The sequence below is a fragment of the Nerophis lumbriciformis genome, linkage group LG32, assembly GCF_033978685.3.
Source record: "Nerophis lumbriciformis linkage group LG32, RoL_Nlum_v2.1, whole genome shotgun sequence".
Classification (NCBI taxonomy): domain Eukaryota; kingdom Metazoa; phylum Chordata; class Actinopteri; order Syngnathiformes; family Syngnathidae; genus Nerophis; species Nerophis lumbriciformis.
Window position 1 is genome coordinate 13,885,854 of NC_084579.2, and position 18,592 is coordinate 13,904,445.

The following is an 18,592-nucleotide window of genomic DNA, read 5'->3' on the forward strand; positions in this document are numbered from 1 at the left end:
CAGACAGTACAGACACTCAACAATGGCACATTATTTGCGGATTATAATTACTGGTTTGTAAAAAACATTTTTAACCCAAATAGGTGAAATTACATAATCTCCCACGGCACACCAGACTGTATCTCACGGCACAGTGGTTGAAAAACACTGATCTAGGGTATCTATGTTTCTTACAGTATGTACAAGTAGAAAACACATTGAGAGAAACAGTCGAAATGCTAACGCAGTGCTTGTTTGGTCCTTTATTTATAATTTTACCAATTATTAGGAATGTGAATACCAGCTTGTAGCCTAATTTTTGACATATTACATGGCAGTGATAACATTGTCGGTGTTTTCGAGGCATTACTTGTGGTTCAGTGGACTTCACTGCTTGGTCTTGGAGAGGCCCTGCAGACGCTGATGCTCCTTTAGCCTGCGGGGTAAACGGAGCTAGGGTCAATTAGTTTGGATGATCTCATCTATAGTTGTGGGTCATCTTGGCGGGGGCGCTCACCTGACGGCGTTAATCCTGATGAATCCCGAGGCGTCGCTCGGGTCGTAGTCTCCTTGCACGTCCATGCTGGAGCGACGGAACACAACACAAGACGCAAGGAGACAAACCAAAGTGAAATGTTTAGATGAAGAGCGGTAAACAGACGAGACGTGAAGCCTCATTAACTGCTGGGATAACTGGATCACTGATAAAGTGCTCTTTGGAAATAATGTGACTATTGATTGTTGACGCCCCGCTTTGGTGTTGCTTGCACTGAATACATCGATATTAGAGGCTGTGTACACACGCAGATAAAAGATGCACATAAAGCTCTTCATAAAACAATCCCATGATATCAAGTCGGGAGTTATGATGCCCTCATTCTCCAGTACATTTGTAACCTTCTGTCTAAAAAGACGTTAAATCAATTCAGATTGTGCCGCCAACAAACTATCGGAATCGTATCGTCATCTCCCCCGAGTGCACGCAGCTCAAAAGAGCGTGTCCGCGCGCCCGTGTAATTACGGCAGTTTTCTACCTGCCGTGCTTTTAATACACTGCCTGGCGAAGTCCTCTCCTCGGCGCGACACCCGGTGTTCGCCTCTCACTCTCATTCTTCGGGAGCACTTAGCCAAAGAGGAAATTGCCAACAAATGATAGGATAAACACTATAAAAAGAAAGTCTGACAACTAAATCATCAACTCTCAATACAAGGCTCCCTGCCTGGCACCTGAACGCCATTATGAGTGAGTGGCTTTGGAAAATATGGCAGCGTGTGTGTGTGTGTGTGTGTGTGTATCGCTCTTAGAAACCCTGCAGTTTAATTGAGAGGCGAGCCAGCCGACAGCGAGGAGGGTGACATTTCCCTCTCAGATGGGTGCGGTGATGGGCTGTGTTACCACTGTGTTAATGATGCCGTTTACTGTTGCCTACTGAGAAACAGCGAGATGTCGGTGGGGGTTTGTGTGTGTGTGTGTGTGTGTGTGTGTGTGTGTGCAGTAAGTCATTGTGCAACAGCAAATGTATGCTGCTTCCAGGTATATCATTCCCAAGCATAGGCTATATATTGTGGGTACATTCATACAGTACCTGTAATCCTTTTAACAAGCTTATACGTGTGTATGTGGTAGAGATGTCTACAGGCCTCCTATATGTAAAATAACAAGCTGTTAAAATATATAATATTCGATTTATCACTAATAAGTACTTTTTGGGGGAAATGAGTTTACCACGGTCAGGCCCGGAACCGATTAACAGCGATAAACAAGGTTTTACACTACTATATAAACATGGACCTGGTACAACGCCTTGTGGTCCCCCACTTTGGCAGGAATAGATTTGTAACATTATTTCCTGCAATTAGTTCTAATTATCTGTATATGTAACATTTGCCCGATTGGTACTTACATTGGTTGTACTATAATTCATTTTTGGTATTTATTAGGTACCACAAATGGAATGTTGCAGTTTAGTTTTTTACTATCAATGTTATGGACCTTAGGAAGAATAGCTATATAGCAGCTTACTGGTATCTGAATAAACAATAATTAGTATAATTTAGAAATGTCCGATAATGGCTTTTTTGCCGATATCCGATATTGTCCAACTCTTAATTACCGATTCCATTATCAACCGATAACGATATATACAGTCGTGGAATTAACACATCATTATGCCTAATTTTGTTGTGATGACCCGCTGGATGCATTAAACAATGTGACAAGGTTTTCCAAAATAAATCAACTCAAGTTATGGAAAAAAAATGCCAACATGGCACTGCCATATTTATTATTGAAGTCACAAAGTGCATAATTTTTTTTAACATGCCTCAAAACAGCAGCTTGGAATTTGGGACATGCCCTCCATGAGGAGGTTGAGGTTGTAGCGACCCGGAAGAGTTAGTGCTGCAAGGGGTTCTGGGTATTTGTTCTGTTGTGTTTATGTTGTGTCACGGTGCGGACGTTCTCCCGAAATGTGTTTGTCATTCTTGTTCGGTGTGGGTTCACAGTGTGGCGCATATTTGTAACAGTGTTAAAGTTGTTTATACGGCCACCCTCAGTGTGACCTGTATGGCTGTTGACCAAGTATGCTTGCATTCACTTGTGTGTGTGAAAAGCCGTAGATATTATGTGATTGGGCCGGCACGCAGAGGCAGTGCCTTTAAGGTTTATTGGCGCTCTGTACTTCTCCCTACGTCCGTGTACCACTCCGTACAGCGCCGTTTTAAAAAGTCATAAATTATACTTTTTGAAACCGATACCGATAATTTCCGATATTTTAAAGCATTTATCGGCCGATAATATCGGACTGCAGATATTATCGGACATCTCTAATACAGATACAAACTAATTGCAGCAAATAATGTTCCAAATCTATTTCTGCCAAAGTGGGGGACCACAAGGCGTTGTACCAGGTCCATGTTTATATAGTAGAGTAAAACCTTGTTTATCGCTGTTAATCGGTTCCGGGCCTGACCGTGGTAAATTAATTTCCCCCAAAAAGTACTTATTAGTGATAAATCGAATATTATATATTTTAATAGCTTGTTATTTTACATATAGGAGGCCTGTAGACATGAAATAACAGCCGCATAGTCACCTTTATCCGTTTAGTAGTAATGCTGTCTGTGGTTAAGCCAGTTCTTCTCAAATAGAGGGGCGCACATGTGACCCCGGGGAACATTAATCCTGGCTTGGTAATAACAAATCAGCAGAAATTATTTTATTAATTTTTGTTTTGTAAGTTAAAGTATTTTTTATATTGCGCTCGCTCCTGAGTTAATGTTGCTGTTCAATTTAAATTCATTATTATTTATTCAACCAGTCCGTGTGCTTGATTTAGTTTTTCAGTATCAAATGGTTCAAGTTGGTCAGAAAATGTTTACAGTTTAAACATTTTTTTTAAAAATATCAGGCAAATTGATGCACTTTAAATCCTTTCTGTTACAGACTAAAAAAACAGATACATTTAGTTTTAGTTCTAAGTTGATCTATATTTCTTTTTTTTTCTTTTCTTTAATGTTAATAAGGATACCTGTCATGCAGAGGTTTATTTATAACAATTTTATAGAGAGATGATAATATTTATAGTTGCAGCAAGAGTGGGGAGTGGAGGTTTTCTTCTTCCCTGGGGGGCATCAGCCAATCAGTGGCCATGATATTCAACAGCGCCATCTGATTGGTTCGGTCTCTATGAAATAGCCAACACTCCTGTAGTATTGATATCTTTAGTTCATTTTAGCCATTTTTATTCTTAAAAATATTTTGAAGCTTGAAATACCTGAAATGTAGGTAAAAAATATGTAGTATAAGCGCAAATATATATATATTTTTAAACCACCCACACCCATTTAATCCACGATATATATTGCAATACAAGTGTGAAATGTGGGTGTGCCAACTTGCAGTTCTGCAGCCTCCATTAATAAAGTGTTATTATATTACTGCCTATTAAAGCCATTACGAATCAGCATTTTTCAAGTTGTGAAGAACCTCTGTGCCCATCTGTCAGTTGGCCTCAGGACTACTTTGAGACAGGGAAACCCAACACCTTAGTCGTACGACCTTAGGTAGGAACGTTAAGCCTAAAAATGAAGTTTTAAGCATTGTAGTGTAAAGATATGAGTTTTGTAATAAATTACTTTATACTGTGCTGCAATTATGCCAAAAATGTTTCAGTTAAACTCAAGTGTTTTTAGTGAGGTTGCACCATTTCACACACCTCAGCACTAAGTGCCACAAAACATTTGAGCGTATTTTTAGTTCGACTTGAGTTTTGTTGTTTTTAGGTTGCATAGCGGTTATTTTTACACTCAAAAGTGACAAGAAAGAATGTTTGAAAAAATATATATGCAACAGGAATTACCGTCACATTAAAGGGGAAGTGCACATTTTTTGGAATGTTGCCTATCATTCACAATCTAAAATATGTTTTTCTTTCCTTTTTTTGCATTAGAACTAGTAAATATATGCGAGCAAAAATCCACTTACAATGAAGCCGATATGAAGTTGGTCTATTCTACCTATAAAGCGCTCTAAAAAACCTCTAAACACCTCCATCATTGTTTTATATATGTGCTTTAAGTATATATGTTATGTAATAACAGGCACATTCATAGTAACATGTGATATTTACGTATTTTGCTCATTTTAAGCATAAGGAAGCGCATCCATTTTATAGACGCATCACAACGTTCACTTTTTCCTTCAACGGCATCACTGCAGACTTCATGAGAGCCAACAAACAAATTATTTATCACTTACTGTACAACGTCTGCTGTCACTGGGATGCCAACTGTTAGGATGTTGATATATTCCTGTTTAGATGAAGAATGACTCATAGTTCTTGTGAAGGGTTAAAGGGGAACATTATCACCAGACCTATGTAAGCGTCAATATATACCTTGATGTTGCAGAAAAAAGACCATATATTTTTTTAACCGATTTCCGAACTCTAAATGGGTGAATTTTGCCGAATTAAACGCCTTTCTATTATTCGCTCTCGGACATCGGGAAGCAATCCGCCATTTTCTCACTTTCGTCGGTGTGTTGTCGGAGGGTGTAACAACACGAACAGGGACGGATTCAAGTTGCACCAGTGGCCCAAAGATGCGAAAGTGGCAAGAAATTGGACGAAATTTGTTCAAAATACGAGGGTGTGGGGAAAGCCGACGAAATGGTCAGTCGTTTGTTACCGACGAAAGCTATGCTACGACAGAGATGGCAACCGTCCCTTATGCCACCGAAGATGATCAAGAGAAGAATATCGACCCTAGCTTCCCTGGCCTGCTGACATCAACTCCAAAACTGGACAGATCAGCTTTCAGGAAAAGAGAGCGGATGAGGGTATGTCTACAGAATATATTAATTGATGAAAACTTTATTCATTACTCGCGGTTTTACGTAAATTATTATACATAAACTGTGTTTACCAATAATTTAGCTTAAAAACATTTATTTTTTTCAATCATTCGAGTACATTCGGGTAGGCTTGTGTAATGCAGTATTTTGTGTCTATTTAGGTATGGTTAACCTGAGTGCTGAAATCGTGGAAAAATATATGTTCTTAGCGCGCCTGAAATGGGCTGTCTGCACTCTCAAAGTGCATCTTGTTGCCAAATGTATTTCATATGCTGTAAACCTAGTTCATAGTTGTTCGTTTCCTTTAATGCCAAACAAACACATACCAATCGTTGGTTAGAAGGCGATGGCCGAATTCGTCCTCGCTTTCTCCCGTGTCGCTGGCTGTCGTGTCGTTTTCGTCAATTTCGCTTGCATACGGTTCAAACCGATATGGCTCAATAGCTTCAGTTTCTTCTTCAATTTCGTTTTCGCTACCTGCCTCCACACTACAACCATCCGTTTCAATACATGCGTAATCTGTTGAATCGCTTAAGACGCTGAAATCCGAGTCTGAATCCGAGCTAATGTCGCTATATCGTGCTGTTCTACCCGCCATGTTTGTTTGTGTTGGCATCACTATGTGACGTCACAGGAAAATGGACGGGTGTATATAACGATGGTTAAAATCAGGCACTTTGAAGCTTTTTTTAGGGATATTGCGTGATGGGTAAAATTTTGAAAAAAACTTCGAAAAATAAAATAAGCCACTGGGAACTGATTTTTAATGGTTTTAACCCTTCTGAAATTGTGATAATGTTCCCCTTTAAAAAAGGGGTGGGTAAAGGCTGTCAAAGTTGACCAACTTCTCAGTTTATGTCCACATCATTCTTTCAGAGAGGCATTATTTAAGATCTAGAATTACTTTTCACAAACTCAGAGGCGAGAAAGCAGTTCACCAGCCGATGATGCAAACATAGCAACACTGATCAATGCGCGGCTAAATATGGGTCCTTAACGTTAATCACGAAATGTAAATGGAGTATTTTTGAGGCTTTTCGTATGGTTATTTGAGTTTTGTGGTCAAAATAATTGCAATAGAAACAATGACGTCATGGCTCTCATTAGCTCCACTGTAGGCATTCTAACTCCTAAATAAAAGTAAATAAAAGTCTGCTTACAATAAAGCCAATGGGAGATCTTCTATTCCGCCCATATAACCCAATAAATAACCATCCAAAACGCACCAACAATACCCCATTTACATTTCGTGATTTGAATATTAACCAAGTATTCGTGATATTGTTATTATAAGCGCTAACGCAGACAAACTATTTATAGCGGCGCCGTGATCACGAGCTTGTGTGCCTATGTTGACATCATCGACTGATGAGCTGCTTCCTTGTTCATCAAACTTTATTCAGATCATAAATCATGCCTCTCACCTGGATAGTAGAAAGATGAGGACTTATTCTGACATGTTAGTACACTTTGACAGTTAATTTATACCTGGAAATAGTGAGAACGACACAAAAAGACGCTTGGTTCCACCCCCCTTTTCTTTGCGAGGATTATGAGAATAATGTTTGGTAATGCATGTATTCTTTGTATTTTTATTTTGTATGCTCCTATATGGACCCCAGGAAGACTAGCAGTCGCCTTGGCGTCAGCTAAAGGGGATCCATTCAATAAACAACAAACAATAAACAATGAGTCATTCTTCATCTAAATGGGAATATAACAACATTCTATCAGTCGGTATCGCAGTGAGAGCAGACCTTGTACAGTAAGTGATGTTTATTGTGTTTGTTAGCTCTCATGAAGTCTGCAGTGAGTAGTAATTAGTGATGTTGAAAAAAAACCCCAAAACAATGTTATGTTGCGTTTTTTAAATTAATGCGCCGCGTATGCTTAAAATGATCAAAATACGTAAATATTAAATGTTATTAAATGTGCCCGTTACTACATTACATATATACTTACATCATGTATATAAAACCTTAATAAAGATGTTTTTTTCATAGTTTGGCCGGGGGTGCGACTTATACTCTGGAGTGACTTATGTGTGAAATTATTAACACATTACTGTAAAATATCAAATAATATTATTTATCTCATTCACGTAAGAGACTAGGCGTATATCAGCAATCGTCACACACACACGTTATGTATAACAAGTGTTGGGCTAGCGCGCTGTTGATATAGATTGTAGAAGGCGCCAAATGTTGTACCATCATGGTACGCCCTTATTATAGCTGTAAGGGTGAAAATCGGTGAATATTAATCCCGGGGGAGTTTTCTGCGAGAGAAACTGAAGTCCGGAAGTCTCACGGGAAAATCAGCAAGTAAGCTGCTGAGCCGCATCAGAGTGATCAAAGAGCCGCATGCGGCTCCGGAGCCGCGGGTTGCAGACCCCTGCTCTAGTGCGACTTATATATGGTTTTTTCCTTCCTTATTATGCATTTTCGGCCGGTGCGATTTATACTCCGGAGCGATTTATAATCCGAAAAATACGGTATTTATTATTTAGAATGCTTTTTTTTTAATACATGCGTCATCATGTCTTTCATAATGATTGGGAACAATCGGCAAAATTCACCCAAAAAATGCAGTTACACTTTAAATAATTTGTTTGTATTAAGTGTCTTGTTTTGATGTCTTGATTATTATTTTTTTACACTTATATGGCTGCTAAGAAAGCTTTTTAAAACATTGTCAGCACAGTAAATAAAGGTTTTGATGGCAACAATTTGATTTATTTTTCTGTTAGTTCCTATGGGAAAAGCCGAGGAATCCAAGCAAAACGGAGGTCAAACCGGCGTCCCTGAAAGGATTTTGTTAGATCTTTGAGGTTCCATCCAATGCCTTTTACTTTTTTCTCTTACAGAACAAAATACTCCCTCTGCAGCGTAAGAAACGAAATGTCAGTCCACTTGAGGCGGGGTTTCTTAGCGTGGCTCTCTCTGACCTGCTTAACAAGCGTGACACTTTGCTACTTTCCTCTTTTAAAATCATCTCTCGCTCCTTTGGCTCAATACACTATTAGCGCCCTGACTCCAGGGTACAAGTGGAGTGTGTGTGACTCAAGTGGGGATGGAAAGGCATATGGTGTGTTTTTTTTTTTTTTTTTTACTTTTTACTTTGGTCAGTGCTCAGCCTGCCCACGGGGCATCAGGGGTCACCCTACTGAACAAACCCACTGTTAGCGCGGCAAGGAGGCCACGGGGGTGCGGCGGAGGGGAGGGGTAGGGGTCGAGGGCCGCCCTCCAGGAACGAAGCTTGAGACTTCTCTGATGTCTTTGTGCGAGCAGGGACTGTATAGTAAGTTGATGGAGGTTGTAAAGAGAACCCGGGCAAACTGACCTGACAACGGGTGGGCTAGTGAAAGTTTGGGAAGGCGGCACTGTGCCCAGAACTGGCCAAAGGCCCCCACACATCTGTCAACTTGTGAACAAGCAGTGTCTGACATTTCATCTTCTCCTATGCTCACCTGACCAGCTCCTCGTTGTACAACGACTTAGGTGACTCTCGTCCCAGGATGTAGACCTGACCCTTGAAGACAGACAGCTGCACTTTGCCCTCAATCTTCTCCTGAGACTTGGCTATGCAGTGTCGCACGAAATCAAACTCCGGACTGTACCAGAAACCTGATGCGAGAGAAGAGACAAAGACAATTACCTTATATTGTTGTTGTTTTTTTTAACTTAAAACTGCAGAGAATACCAGCCATCAATCAGGAGTGAGGCCTTTATTCGCATAAATGCCTTTTTAAATAATTTCACAAATACTATAAAATAGAAGTGTTGTACTTTTTTCTACACATACACATAGCAACCTAACCCAATTCAATAATATGTATCAGAATAAATACATCACACATCAGTATGTTTAGTTGTAACATTCTGCAGTGCAACCTCGATTTAGACTTAGACTTTAAACTTTATTGATCCACAAGGGAAATTGTTCCACACAGTAGCTCAGTTAAAAAGGATGGAAAGGGTAGACTAAAAATGTACCATAATAGCAATATAAAATATAACATATATGTAAAATTTACATATTATATATACAGTATATAATATATACTGCTATATAATATTATATTTTTATATAATATATACAATATATAACAAATCCCAATTACCATGTACAATATTACAGTATATGTACAAATATTACAAGTATATATATATATATATATATATATACATACACACATACAGTATATACAGTAAATATATATACACACATACAGTATATAAAGTATATATACATATACATATATATATATACTGTATATACAGTATATATATATATATACATATAAATAAGTATATAAATATAGAAAACTCTTTTTTGTCAACTTTTCGATTTGTCAACTTTTAAAGTGAGCCAAAAACAATATTCAGTCTGCCTGAGCCTCTGGAGAGGGAGTCCAGACTGAGGCCAAGGGGGAAAAAAACCTCATAGCTATAGCACACATAAACATGTGTGTAAGAGGGAAACATCAAAGAACACAAAGGACATTAAAGACATTAAAATAGCAGAGCTGATGCAACCAGCCACATCTACACACGGCCACAAAAGTAAAACAATGGTGTTCCACGCCATCGTCTGCTGGGGGGGGGGGGGGGGGGGGGCGCATGGCCAGAGACAGGAGCAGACCCAACAAAGCAACCAAGAGAGACGACTCCACCAACTCTCGGCTAGTGTCCAGTCCGCATGGATGAGCGAGGATACGTCCAAGGAGGCCGAGGTGTCCGATACCTGCTCATTCAGCCAAGACACTGTGATGCTTGTCCGTCCCGGGGCTCAGCACCAGCTCCGCAGCCCTTTCTCTTCATCCGCATCTCTTCCAGTCTCTCCAAACGGACTCTGGTGTGGCAGAGACCCAGCAGCTGTTCCCCATGGCCAAAAGGCTCCCGAGAGCATACTTTCCAACCCTCCCGAATTTCAGTGCCCCTCCCGAAAATCTCCCGGGACAACCATTCTCCCGATTTCCACCCCGACTACAATATTGGGGGCGTGCCTTTAAGGCACTGCCTTTAGCGTCCTCTCTCACCTGAAATCTTCACCCCTTAACAGCCGCTTGCTGTCCTCACTCAGGTCCGCATGCTGATCTGAGGACAGCCTGTGGTCACGTCCGCTTTTCCTCCATGCAAACAGCGTGCCGGCCCAATCACATAACATTGACGGCTTTTAACACAAGTGATTGCAACGCATACTTGGTCAACAGCCATACAGGTCACACTGAGGGTGGCCGTATAAACAACTTTAACACTGTGACAAATATGCGCCACACTGTGAACCCACACCAAACAAGAATGACAAACACATTTCGGGAGAACATCCGCGCCGTAACACAACATAAACACAACAGAACAAATACCCAGAACCCCTTGCAGCACTAACTCTTCCGGGACGCTACAATATACACAAATGTCACCTCAACGCTGCATACGATGTGCATAAAGTAAACATGGTGCTTTTAGTCATTGTAAAGGTACAATTACCTAGGCGAGTCTATTTGAGGCGCAACGTCGATTCAAGTGGCACCCGCTCATTAATTGGTGAATGGCGTCTACTGCAGGCCTGGGCAATTATTTTGACTCGGTGGCCAAATTTAGAGAAAAAATTGTGTCTGGTGACCAGTATATCTATTTTTAGGAACATTATTACAAAACCTCCCAATAATGTCCGATTGAAAGCTAAAAACGTTATGACAAACCGCCTTAAAAAACGGAATGGAATTTTTAAATTTTTTACTGAATGAGACACCCAGAACGTACATGACAATAATGTGGCATTTACAATATTAACTATGAACGATAAAACACTGAATACTGACAAAATATCAACGTCGTACTAGGGCTGGGCGATATATCGATACTCGATATATCGCTGCAGGCATTAGACGACAGGCTTTTCTCACTCTTTCTTGTCTCTCCTTCTCAATAAAACAAGCGCACCTTCTTACATACATCACATATGTATACGCCCTTGCGGAGCAGAGAGGTAGCGGCATGGGTAACGTTAGCTGTGGTGCGAGTGGTAATATGAGAGAAAGAAGGTGCGAATCTGGTAACAAATGAAGGAAGAATTAATTCCAAGAAAAACAGCGTCTGGCGGTGGTTTGGCTTCAAGCGGGAACATGTTTAACAGACAACCGTAATTTGTCAAGTCTGGGGCGTTGCTACAAAAAGTAGCATTATTGCTAATATGTAGCATCATTTGAAAAGTCACCCGCTAGAGAATGAAGAGTGTTTGAAACTCCGCATGTCAACATCTCTGTTCGGTGCCACACCAACAAAATGCAGAGGCAAGCATTTCCACATCAACACCGTATGAAAAAAATAGTGAACAACAGAAGGAGATAATGTCCGCAGGAACCTACCACATAGCGATTTGATTTCCTATTATGCAGCTCATATCTTGTGTGACATCATGCACAAAAGTGCACTTTATTTATTTTAAACTATTGTAATGGCGTCCTGTACAAAAAGCACTTTAATTTAGTGTTGTTTTGATATGTCATCTTAGTGACATCATGCACAAAAGTGCACTCATAGCTTGTTTTAAAATGTCTCTGACAATCTTGTACTTTCTGTTTTGAAATGACAAATGTTTGTGCCACTGCTTAATAACTGTTTACTAAATACTGTTTTGGTAAATTGACTTAGTTGTGATTTCCCTCTCTGCATGAAAGTTTAAAATGAGCATATATTAATGCAGTATGAACAAGAATGTTTTAATGTAGACACATAGAATCATCATACTGCTGTGATTATACGCATCAAGTGTTCATTCAAGGCTAAGGCAAAATATCGAGATATATATATCGTATATCGTGACATGGCCTAAAAAGTCTTGAGATATTAAAAAAAGGTTATATCGCCCATCCCTACGTCGTACCACTCTTGCTCGACATATTTTACAATCAAGCGAAACGCCCCAAAATGCAACAAACACAGCGAAATATGAACGTAAAGGGTAAAAAAAACAACACACTACAATCTGATACATCACTAAGCTTTAGAACTTTGTTGTAAAAATCTCCTTCCGAGTCTGTCGCTGACACCCGCATTTCAGGCAGGCCGTTCTGGAACCACTCTGTGGAAACGCTCCCCACCCACACTGCTTGGTGCCTCATCTGAGCTGTTGTGACTTAGATTACCATAGTTACAAGTACCGTATTTTCCGCACTATAAGGCGCACCGGATTATAAGGCGCACCTTGAATGAATGGCCTATTTTAAAACTTTGTTCATATATAAGGCGCACAGCATTATAAGGCGCATAGAATAGAGGCTGGGGTTGCGAGACCTGTTGTGGCTCAATATTGGTCCATATATAAGGCGCACCGGATTATAAGGCACACTGTCAGCTTTTGAGAAAATTGGAGGTTTTTAGGTGCGCCTTATAGTGCAGAAAATATGGTATATGATGCAAAAGCGCAGATTCTAACCATTGAAATACTTTGTATAGTTCAAGACGTACGGTCATTTGAAAACATCACTGCACATCACGATGGCAGATTGAAAAGCTTAACAGGCCGCATGCGGCCCCTGGGCCTTAATTTGCCCAGGTCTGGTCTATTGTATCTATTGTGTTGTTTCCTACCTTCAACAACAAATACATGCATCCAAATTGTACATGGCGTGTAGTTTGATCAGTAGAAGACGTGAAGATGGTTTAGGTGGAGTTGAAGAAATTAATAGCTTTAATTCTGAACCCCCTGTCCTTGTCTGAGAGACAGATGGAGGAGTCTCCTGTCTGCATTTGTTTGGAGGTCCTGCACCACTCAGCGGGGGTCCTCCTATGATCAGCACCTGACCTCCACCTCATCGTCTGTCCAAAGACAAAATCCCCCTGTCTAAAAAAAACTATTCAATTTAGGTAATTTGTCTATTTTTGCTCGCCATATAACAACAAATATGATGCCCGAAGGGTCTTCATGGAAAAACGAGCATTTTACATATTGCACTTGTTATATTGTTTTATGTGATAATCCATCTCTCAGCTGTCCAAATTAACCCTGAACGTCTTTGTTTTTGAAGGACAAAGATACAAAGTCTCAGGGGGAAACTAAATACTGCAGTAATGGGAAACACACACACGGCTTTCTGTGTGTTGAGATATTAATGTTTTAAATCCAATGGGTTTAATCTCTGGCCTGCTTCTGAAGGTAACACCCTAATGAGCGTGTTTGTGTTTGCTTCCTGTCTCTGGAGGGTATAACTGAAGTGGCCGAGTAGTCAAGTCTCTAATGGCGCTGATCCTATTATGTGGATGAAGGTGCAGAGGAGACTGGAGACGGAGCAGAAGGGAGGATTAAGACACCTGAGCCGCGCACGCACGCGCACGCACAGAGGCACACACACTCCGAGCTAGATAAAGGGATAGAAAGAAGTATGATTTCATATCTGAGTGACTCACCATTGTAGACCAGTTCGGAGAACTTGATGCCGAGCCCTTGCTTGATTCTCCGCACCTCTTTGTCCATGGTAAAGGTCTCGATGTCGAGATGGGCATTCAGTAGGATCGTACCACCCGGGGTTTCATATATCCCTGACAAACAATTAAGCAAAGTATTGTTTTTAAATCAAACAGCACTCGAATCCAATTTTTGAGCATTTCGCCTCTCAAAAGGTGTACATTTATGAGGATAAAGTTAGAATATTGTGAAGAAAAAGGCATATTTTTGGGAGAGAATAACATATTGTATTTTTAAAAGTGGAAGTTTTCCTCCTAATATTACACCGTTTTAAAATCACAATATTATGATTTTATCCTGGAAATACAATTACAGTACCTTTTTATCTGAATATTTTGACTTAATTGACCATATATACAATCGTGGTCAAAAGTTTACATACACTTGTAAAGGACATAATGTCATGGCTGTCTTGAGTTTCCAATACTTTTTTTTTTTTTTTTTTTTCCAACTTTTTTTATTGGCATTTTCAAATAGACAGAAAAAAGTGCAAGTCGAAACAGTACAATTTGACAGTCAGTAAATTATTCACACCCTTTCCCTTAAAACCCAAACCACCCACCCACCCTCCCACCCCACTCAGGTCCCACCAACGAGGGACAAATGGCACAATTATATAATAAGTAAGACGACAAAGACAGACACATTCTCACACACACACACACACACACACACACATTCGAGGCCAGAGACAGACAGACGGGATGAAAAGGAGAGAGAGGGAGAAAAAAATAAATAAATAAAATAAAATAAAATAAATGATATATACTGTATAAAAAAAAACAACATAATAATAATAAAATAAAAATAAAAATGTAAATAATAATAATAATATATAATAAAATAAAAATAGAATAAAATAATACTAATAAATAAAAGGGAGATTATTCCTCATCTGCGTCTGGGCATAGGTCAAGGACTCCATGAGCTTTCAAATGCTTGAGCCGAGCCTTTTAGCAAAAACCTAAGTTTTTCCAGTTTTAGATTGTAGAGAACCTCTCTAATCCAACGGCCGTGTGATGGGGGGCGAGCCAGTTTCCAATTAAACAAGATCAATCGCCTAGCCAGCAAGGTCGTAAAAGCAACAGCGCGTTTTAGTGGTACCGGGCACATGTTATCGGGGCATACGCCAAAAATGGCTGATAATGGGTTGGGAGGAAAGTTTTGACCGTATGCTTTTCCAATTGTGTCAAAAATGTCCTCCCAAAAGGAACATAGTTTAGAGCAGGACCAGAACATATGGACGTGATCAGCCGGAGATTGTTTGCATCTATTGCAGGTATGAGTTTCCAATACTTTCTACAACTATTATTTTTTTGTGATAGAGTGATTGGAGCATATAACTTTTCTCCAGAAGGTCTTATCTTTGTCCACCCGGTCTGCTTACTTTCATCTACGAAACATTAATCGACTTCGCCCATCCCTTACCCCACATACTGCTGCCATACTAGTCCATAGCCTTGTCACTTCTCGCCTGGACTACTGCAAATCACTCCTGTTTGGTCTCCCCCACAAGTCACTTCACAAACTTCAGCTTCTCCAGAACTCTGCAGCCCGGATAATCACCAGAACCCCTTCAATCCAGCACATCACCCCTGTTCTGCAGCAACTCCACTGGCTACACATCAAACACCGTATCCAATTTAAAATAATTCTCCTCACTTTCAAAGCTATCCATAACCTTTCTCCGTCATATCTCTCTGACCTGCTCCATGTCGCCACGCCCTCACGTTCCCTAAGATCTGCTTCATCCATCCATCTCACTGTCCCCTTATTTAAACTGTCCACCATGGGTGCCCGAGCTTTCAGCCGCTCTGCCCCTCATCTTTGGAACTCATTACAACCAGACCTTCGTAACTTAGACTCAATATCCCTCTTCAAATCAAGACTCAAAACACACCTATTCCTGACTGCTTATTCATTGTAAATCTCATCGATCTTTGTTGTTGTTGTAATCCAATTGATTTTATTGTTTTGATTTTGTACGGTGTCCTTGAGTGCCCAGAAAGGCGCCTTATAAGTAAAATGTATCATTATTATTATTATTATGTGATGCCAGATGAAACAAAAATTGAGCTGTTTGGCCACAATACCCAGCAATGTGTTTGGAGGAGAAAAGGTGAGGCCTTTAATCCCAGGAATACCATTCCTACCGTCAAGCATGGTGGCGGTAGTATTATGCTCTGAGCCTGTTTTGCTGCCAATGGAACTGGTGCTTTACAGAGAGTAAATGGGACAATGAAAAAGGAGGATTACCTCCAAATTCTTCAGGACAACCTAAAATCATCAGCCCAGTGGTTGGGTCTTGGGCGCAGTTGGGTGTTCCAACAGAACAATGACCCCAAACACACGTCAAAAGTGGTAAAGGAATGGCTAAATTAGGCTAGAATTAAGGTTTCTTCAGCATTGTCCACACGTTTAACGTGTGGACAATGCTGAAGAAACAAGTCCACGTCAGAAATTCAACAAATTTAGCTGAACTGCACCAATTTTGTCAAGAGGAGTGGTCAAAAATTCAACCAGAAGCTTGTGGATGGCTACCAAAAGCGCCTTATTGCAGTGAAACTTGCCAAGGGACATGTAAGCAAATATTAACATTGCTGTATGTATACTTTTGACCCAGCAGATTTGGTCACATTTTCAGTAGACCCATAATACATTCATAAAAGAACCAAACTTCATGAATGTTTTTTGTGACCAACAAGTATGTGCTCCAATCACTCTATCACAAAAAAATAAGAGTTGTAGAAATTATTGGAAACTCAAGACAGCAATGACATTATGTTCTTTACAAGTGTATGTACACTTTTGACCACGACTGTATATATTGTGTATATATAGATACAATTATATATTTTCTTGATTACAAATTTAGTCGCATTAAATTTTCTCTGAATACTTTTTATTAAAAAATAGCATTATTGAAATGTTACAGTTAATATGATTTTACTGTAAATTATTTATTGTTAATTGTAACATTTGAGCTTTTCATGATATAATCTGGATATGATATATGATAACCTTTATTGTCTGTTACAAAACAATCTATGACAGGTTCTAAGAAATCTTACAGCATCGAAAAATTACAATATTACAATATTACAAGATCCTTCTTGTAATATTGCAACTTTATTCACCTAAAGCTGCCAATATTTTTTCATAATGTCACGACTTTGTTCTTATAAAATGGTATAATTTTTCTTGTCATACTTTTGTGACATTATTGACTACAAATAATTATTTACAGTTTTTTTGTGTAAGTAACATAGCTACTTTATATTATTGATGTTACGAAAATGTTCTGATAATATACAATTATATTGAGGTTTAATTCCTCCCAAAATTTCAGATTATTAAAATATTATTAAATTAAACTAAGTTTATTTCTTGTAATATTTTGCCTGAGCTCACATTGTTCGATAAGAAAAAGCAGATTATATTAAAGGGGCTGTTTGCAACCTGTACCTGTACGTGTATACCTAAGGGTGCATAACTTTCCAATGTGCTTGCAGCATTACACCCCGCCTTCTTATGTGTTTTAGTACGTAATGATGTAAATAACACACGTTCATAACACGGCCATTAGCTTTGTGTGTGTAGATGATAGCGATTAGGCTAGCTCACGTTGGCGATCATTGAATGTATTAACCATTGTTGAGCAATGTCTTATACTATTGTAAAAACATGGCTGAAAATTGTCTTTGAGCAATTTACAAACAGCCCCATAAACTGAATTAAAGAAGGAAATCATCAAAAAACATGAGCAAGATGTGTGTATTGTCGATAAAGGCTATGATAACGCCAGCCAAAGGAGAAACCTACCATACAAGTCCGCTGTCCAAAGTTAATGGTGTACATTAATATTACTGTAATTGGTTGTGGTACATGTTATTGTATTGTTTTTGATGTAATATTCATTTTCTAAAAGTAAATAAAAAGCAATCGTGATGTTTTTGGGGGGCCGAGTACCGAATAATTGAATTTCAATTCATTTCAATAGGAATATTGATTTAAAGGGGACCTATTATGCAAAACCCACTTTTTTGGTAGTATTTTGGTCACAGAACCAATCAAACTAGTAAGCCGAGGTACCTCCGTATAATTTACTATTCTGTATCGTAATAGTTCAACTTTATGGACATAGTGACAATTTTCTTGTAAAATACAATTATATTCAGGTATAATTCCATTAAAAAAAAAATTGAATATCAAAAGGAAATCCAAATATTTATTGTAATATTTTGAGAACAATTTTGGAATATTATAACTATTTAGTATAAATATACCGGACAGTTTATTTAAAAAATTTAAATAAATGACTATACTTTGGTGTATTAGTTAAACTTAATTCTTGGGACGAGGTTTTTCCTCAAACTTGTAAAACTACAGTTATTACAACTTTATTATTGTAAAATTCTGACTGTATTATAATTTTTGTACTATGGCACAAATCTGGGGACTGCAAAAGCCTGCAAATAATAATGTGTCCATAAAGTACTTTATCTTTCTTACTAAAATGTATTTGTTCCTTACATTTTGACAAACTTTGAAAAAAAATACATGGCCTGAATTGCTCATATTTAAAATGTTTATATCCACTAATTTAAGAAATATTATATTATAAATAAAGTTTCATTTGATTGATCATACATTACAAACATTAAAAGTACCCATGAGATAGGTGTGGCGAAATTATTCTCTGCATTTGACCCATCACCCTTGATCACCCCCTGGGAGGTGAGGGGAGCAGTGAGCAGCAGCTTAAGAAAACTCAAAAATCCCATC

The 18,592-nt window shown here is 39.0% G+C and overlaps 1 protein-coding gene across 1 annotated transcript in view; it reads right to left on the minus strand.

Annotated features, from left to right (window-relative positions):
* Positions 1-227: 227 nt before the first annotated feature.
* ass1 (argininosuccinate synthase 1) overlaps positions 228-18,592 on the minus strand; it is a 97,573-nt gene continuing 79,208 nt past the window's right edge. Inside the window, exons 12-15 of the mRNA XM_061926658.1 lie at positions 13,750-13,881; positions 8,805-8,961; positions 497-562; positions 228-415 (exon numbers count right to left, since the gene is read on the minus strand). Coding sequence (XP_061782642.1) covers positions 367-415; positions 497-562; positions 8,805-8,961; positions 13,750-13,881 — 404 coding nt within the window. The 3' untranslated portion in view covers positions 228-366. The remainder of the gene's footprint in view (positions 416-496; positions 563-8,804; positions 8,962-13,749; positions 13,882-18,592) is intronic.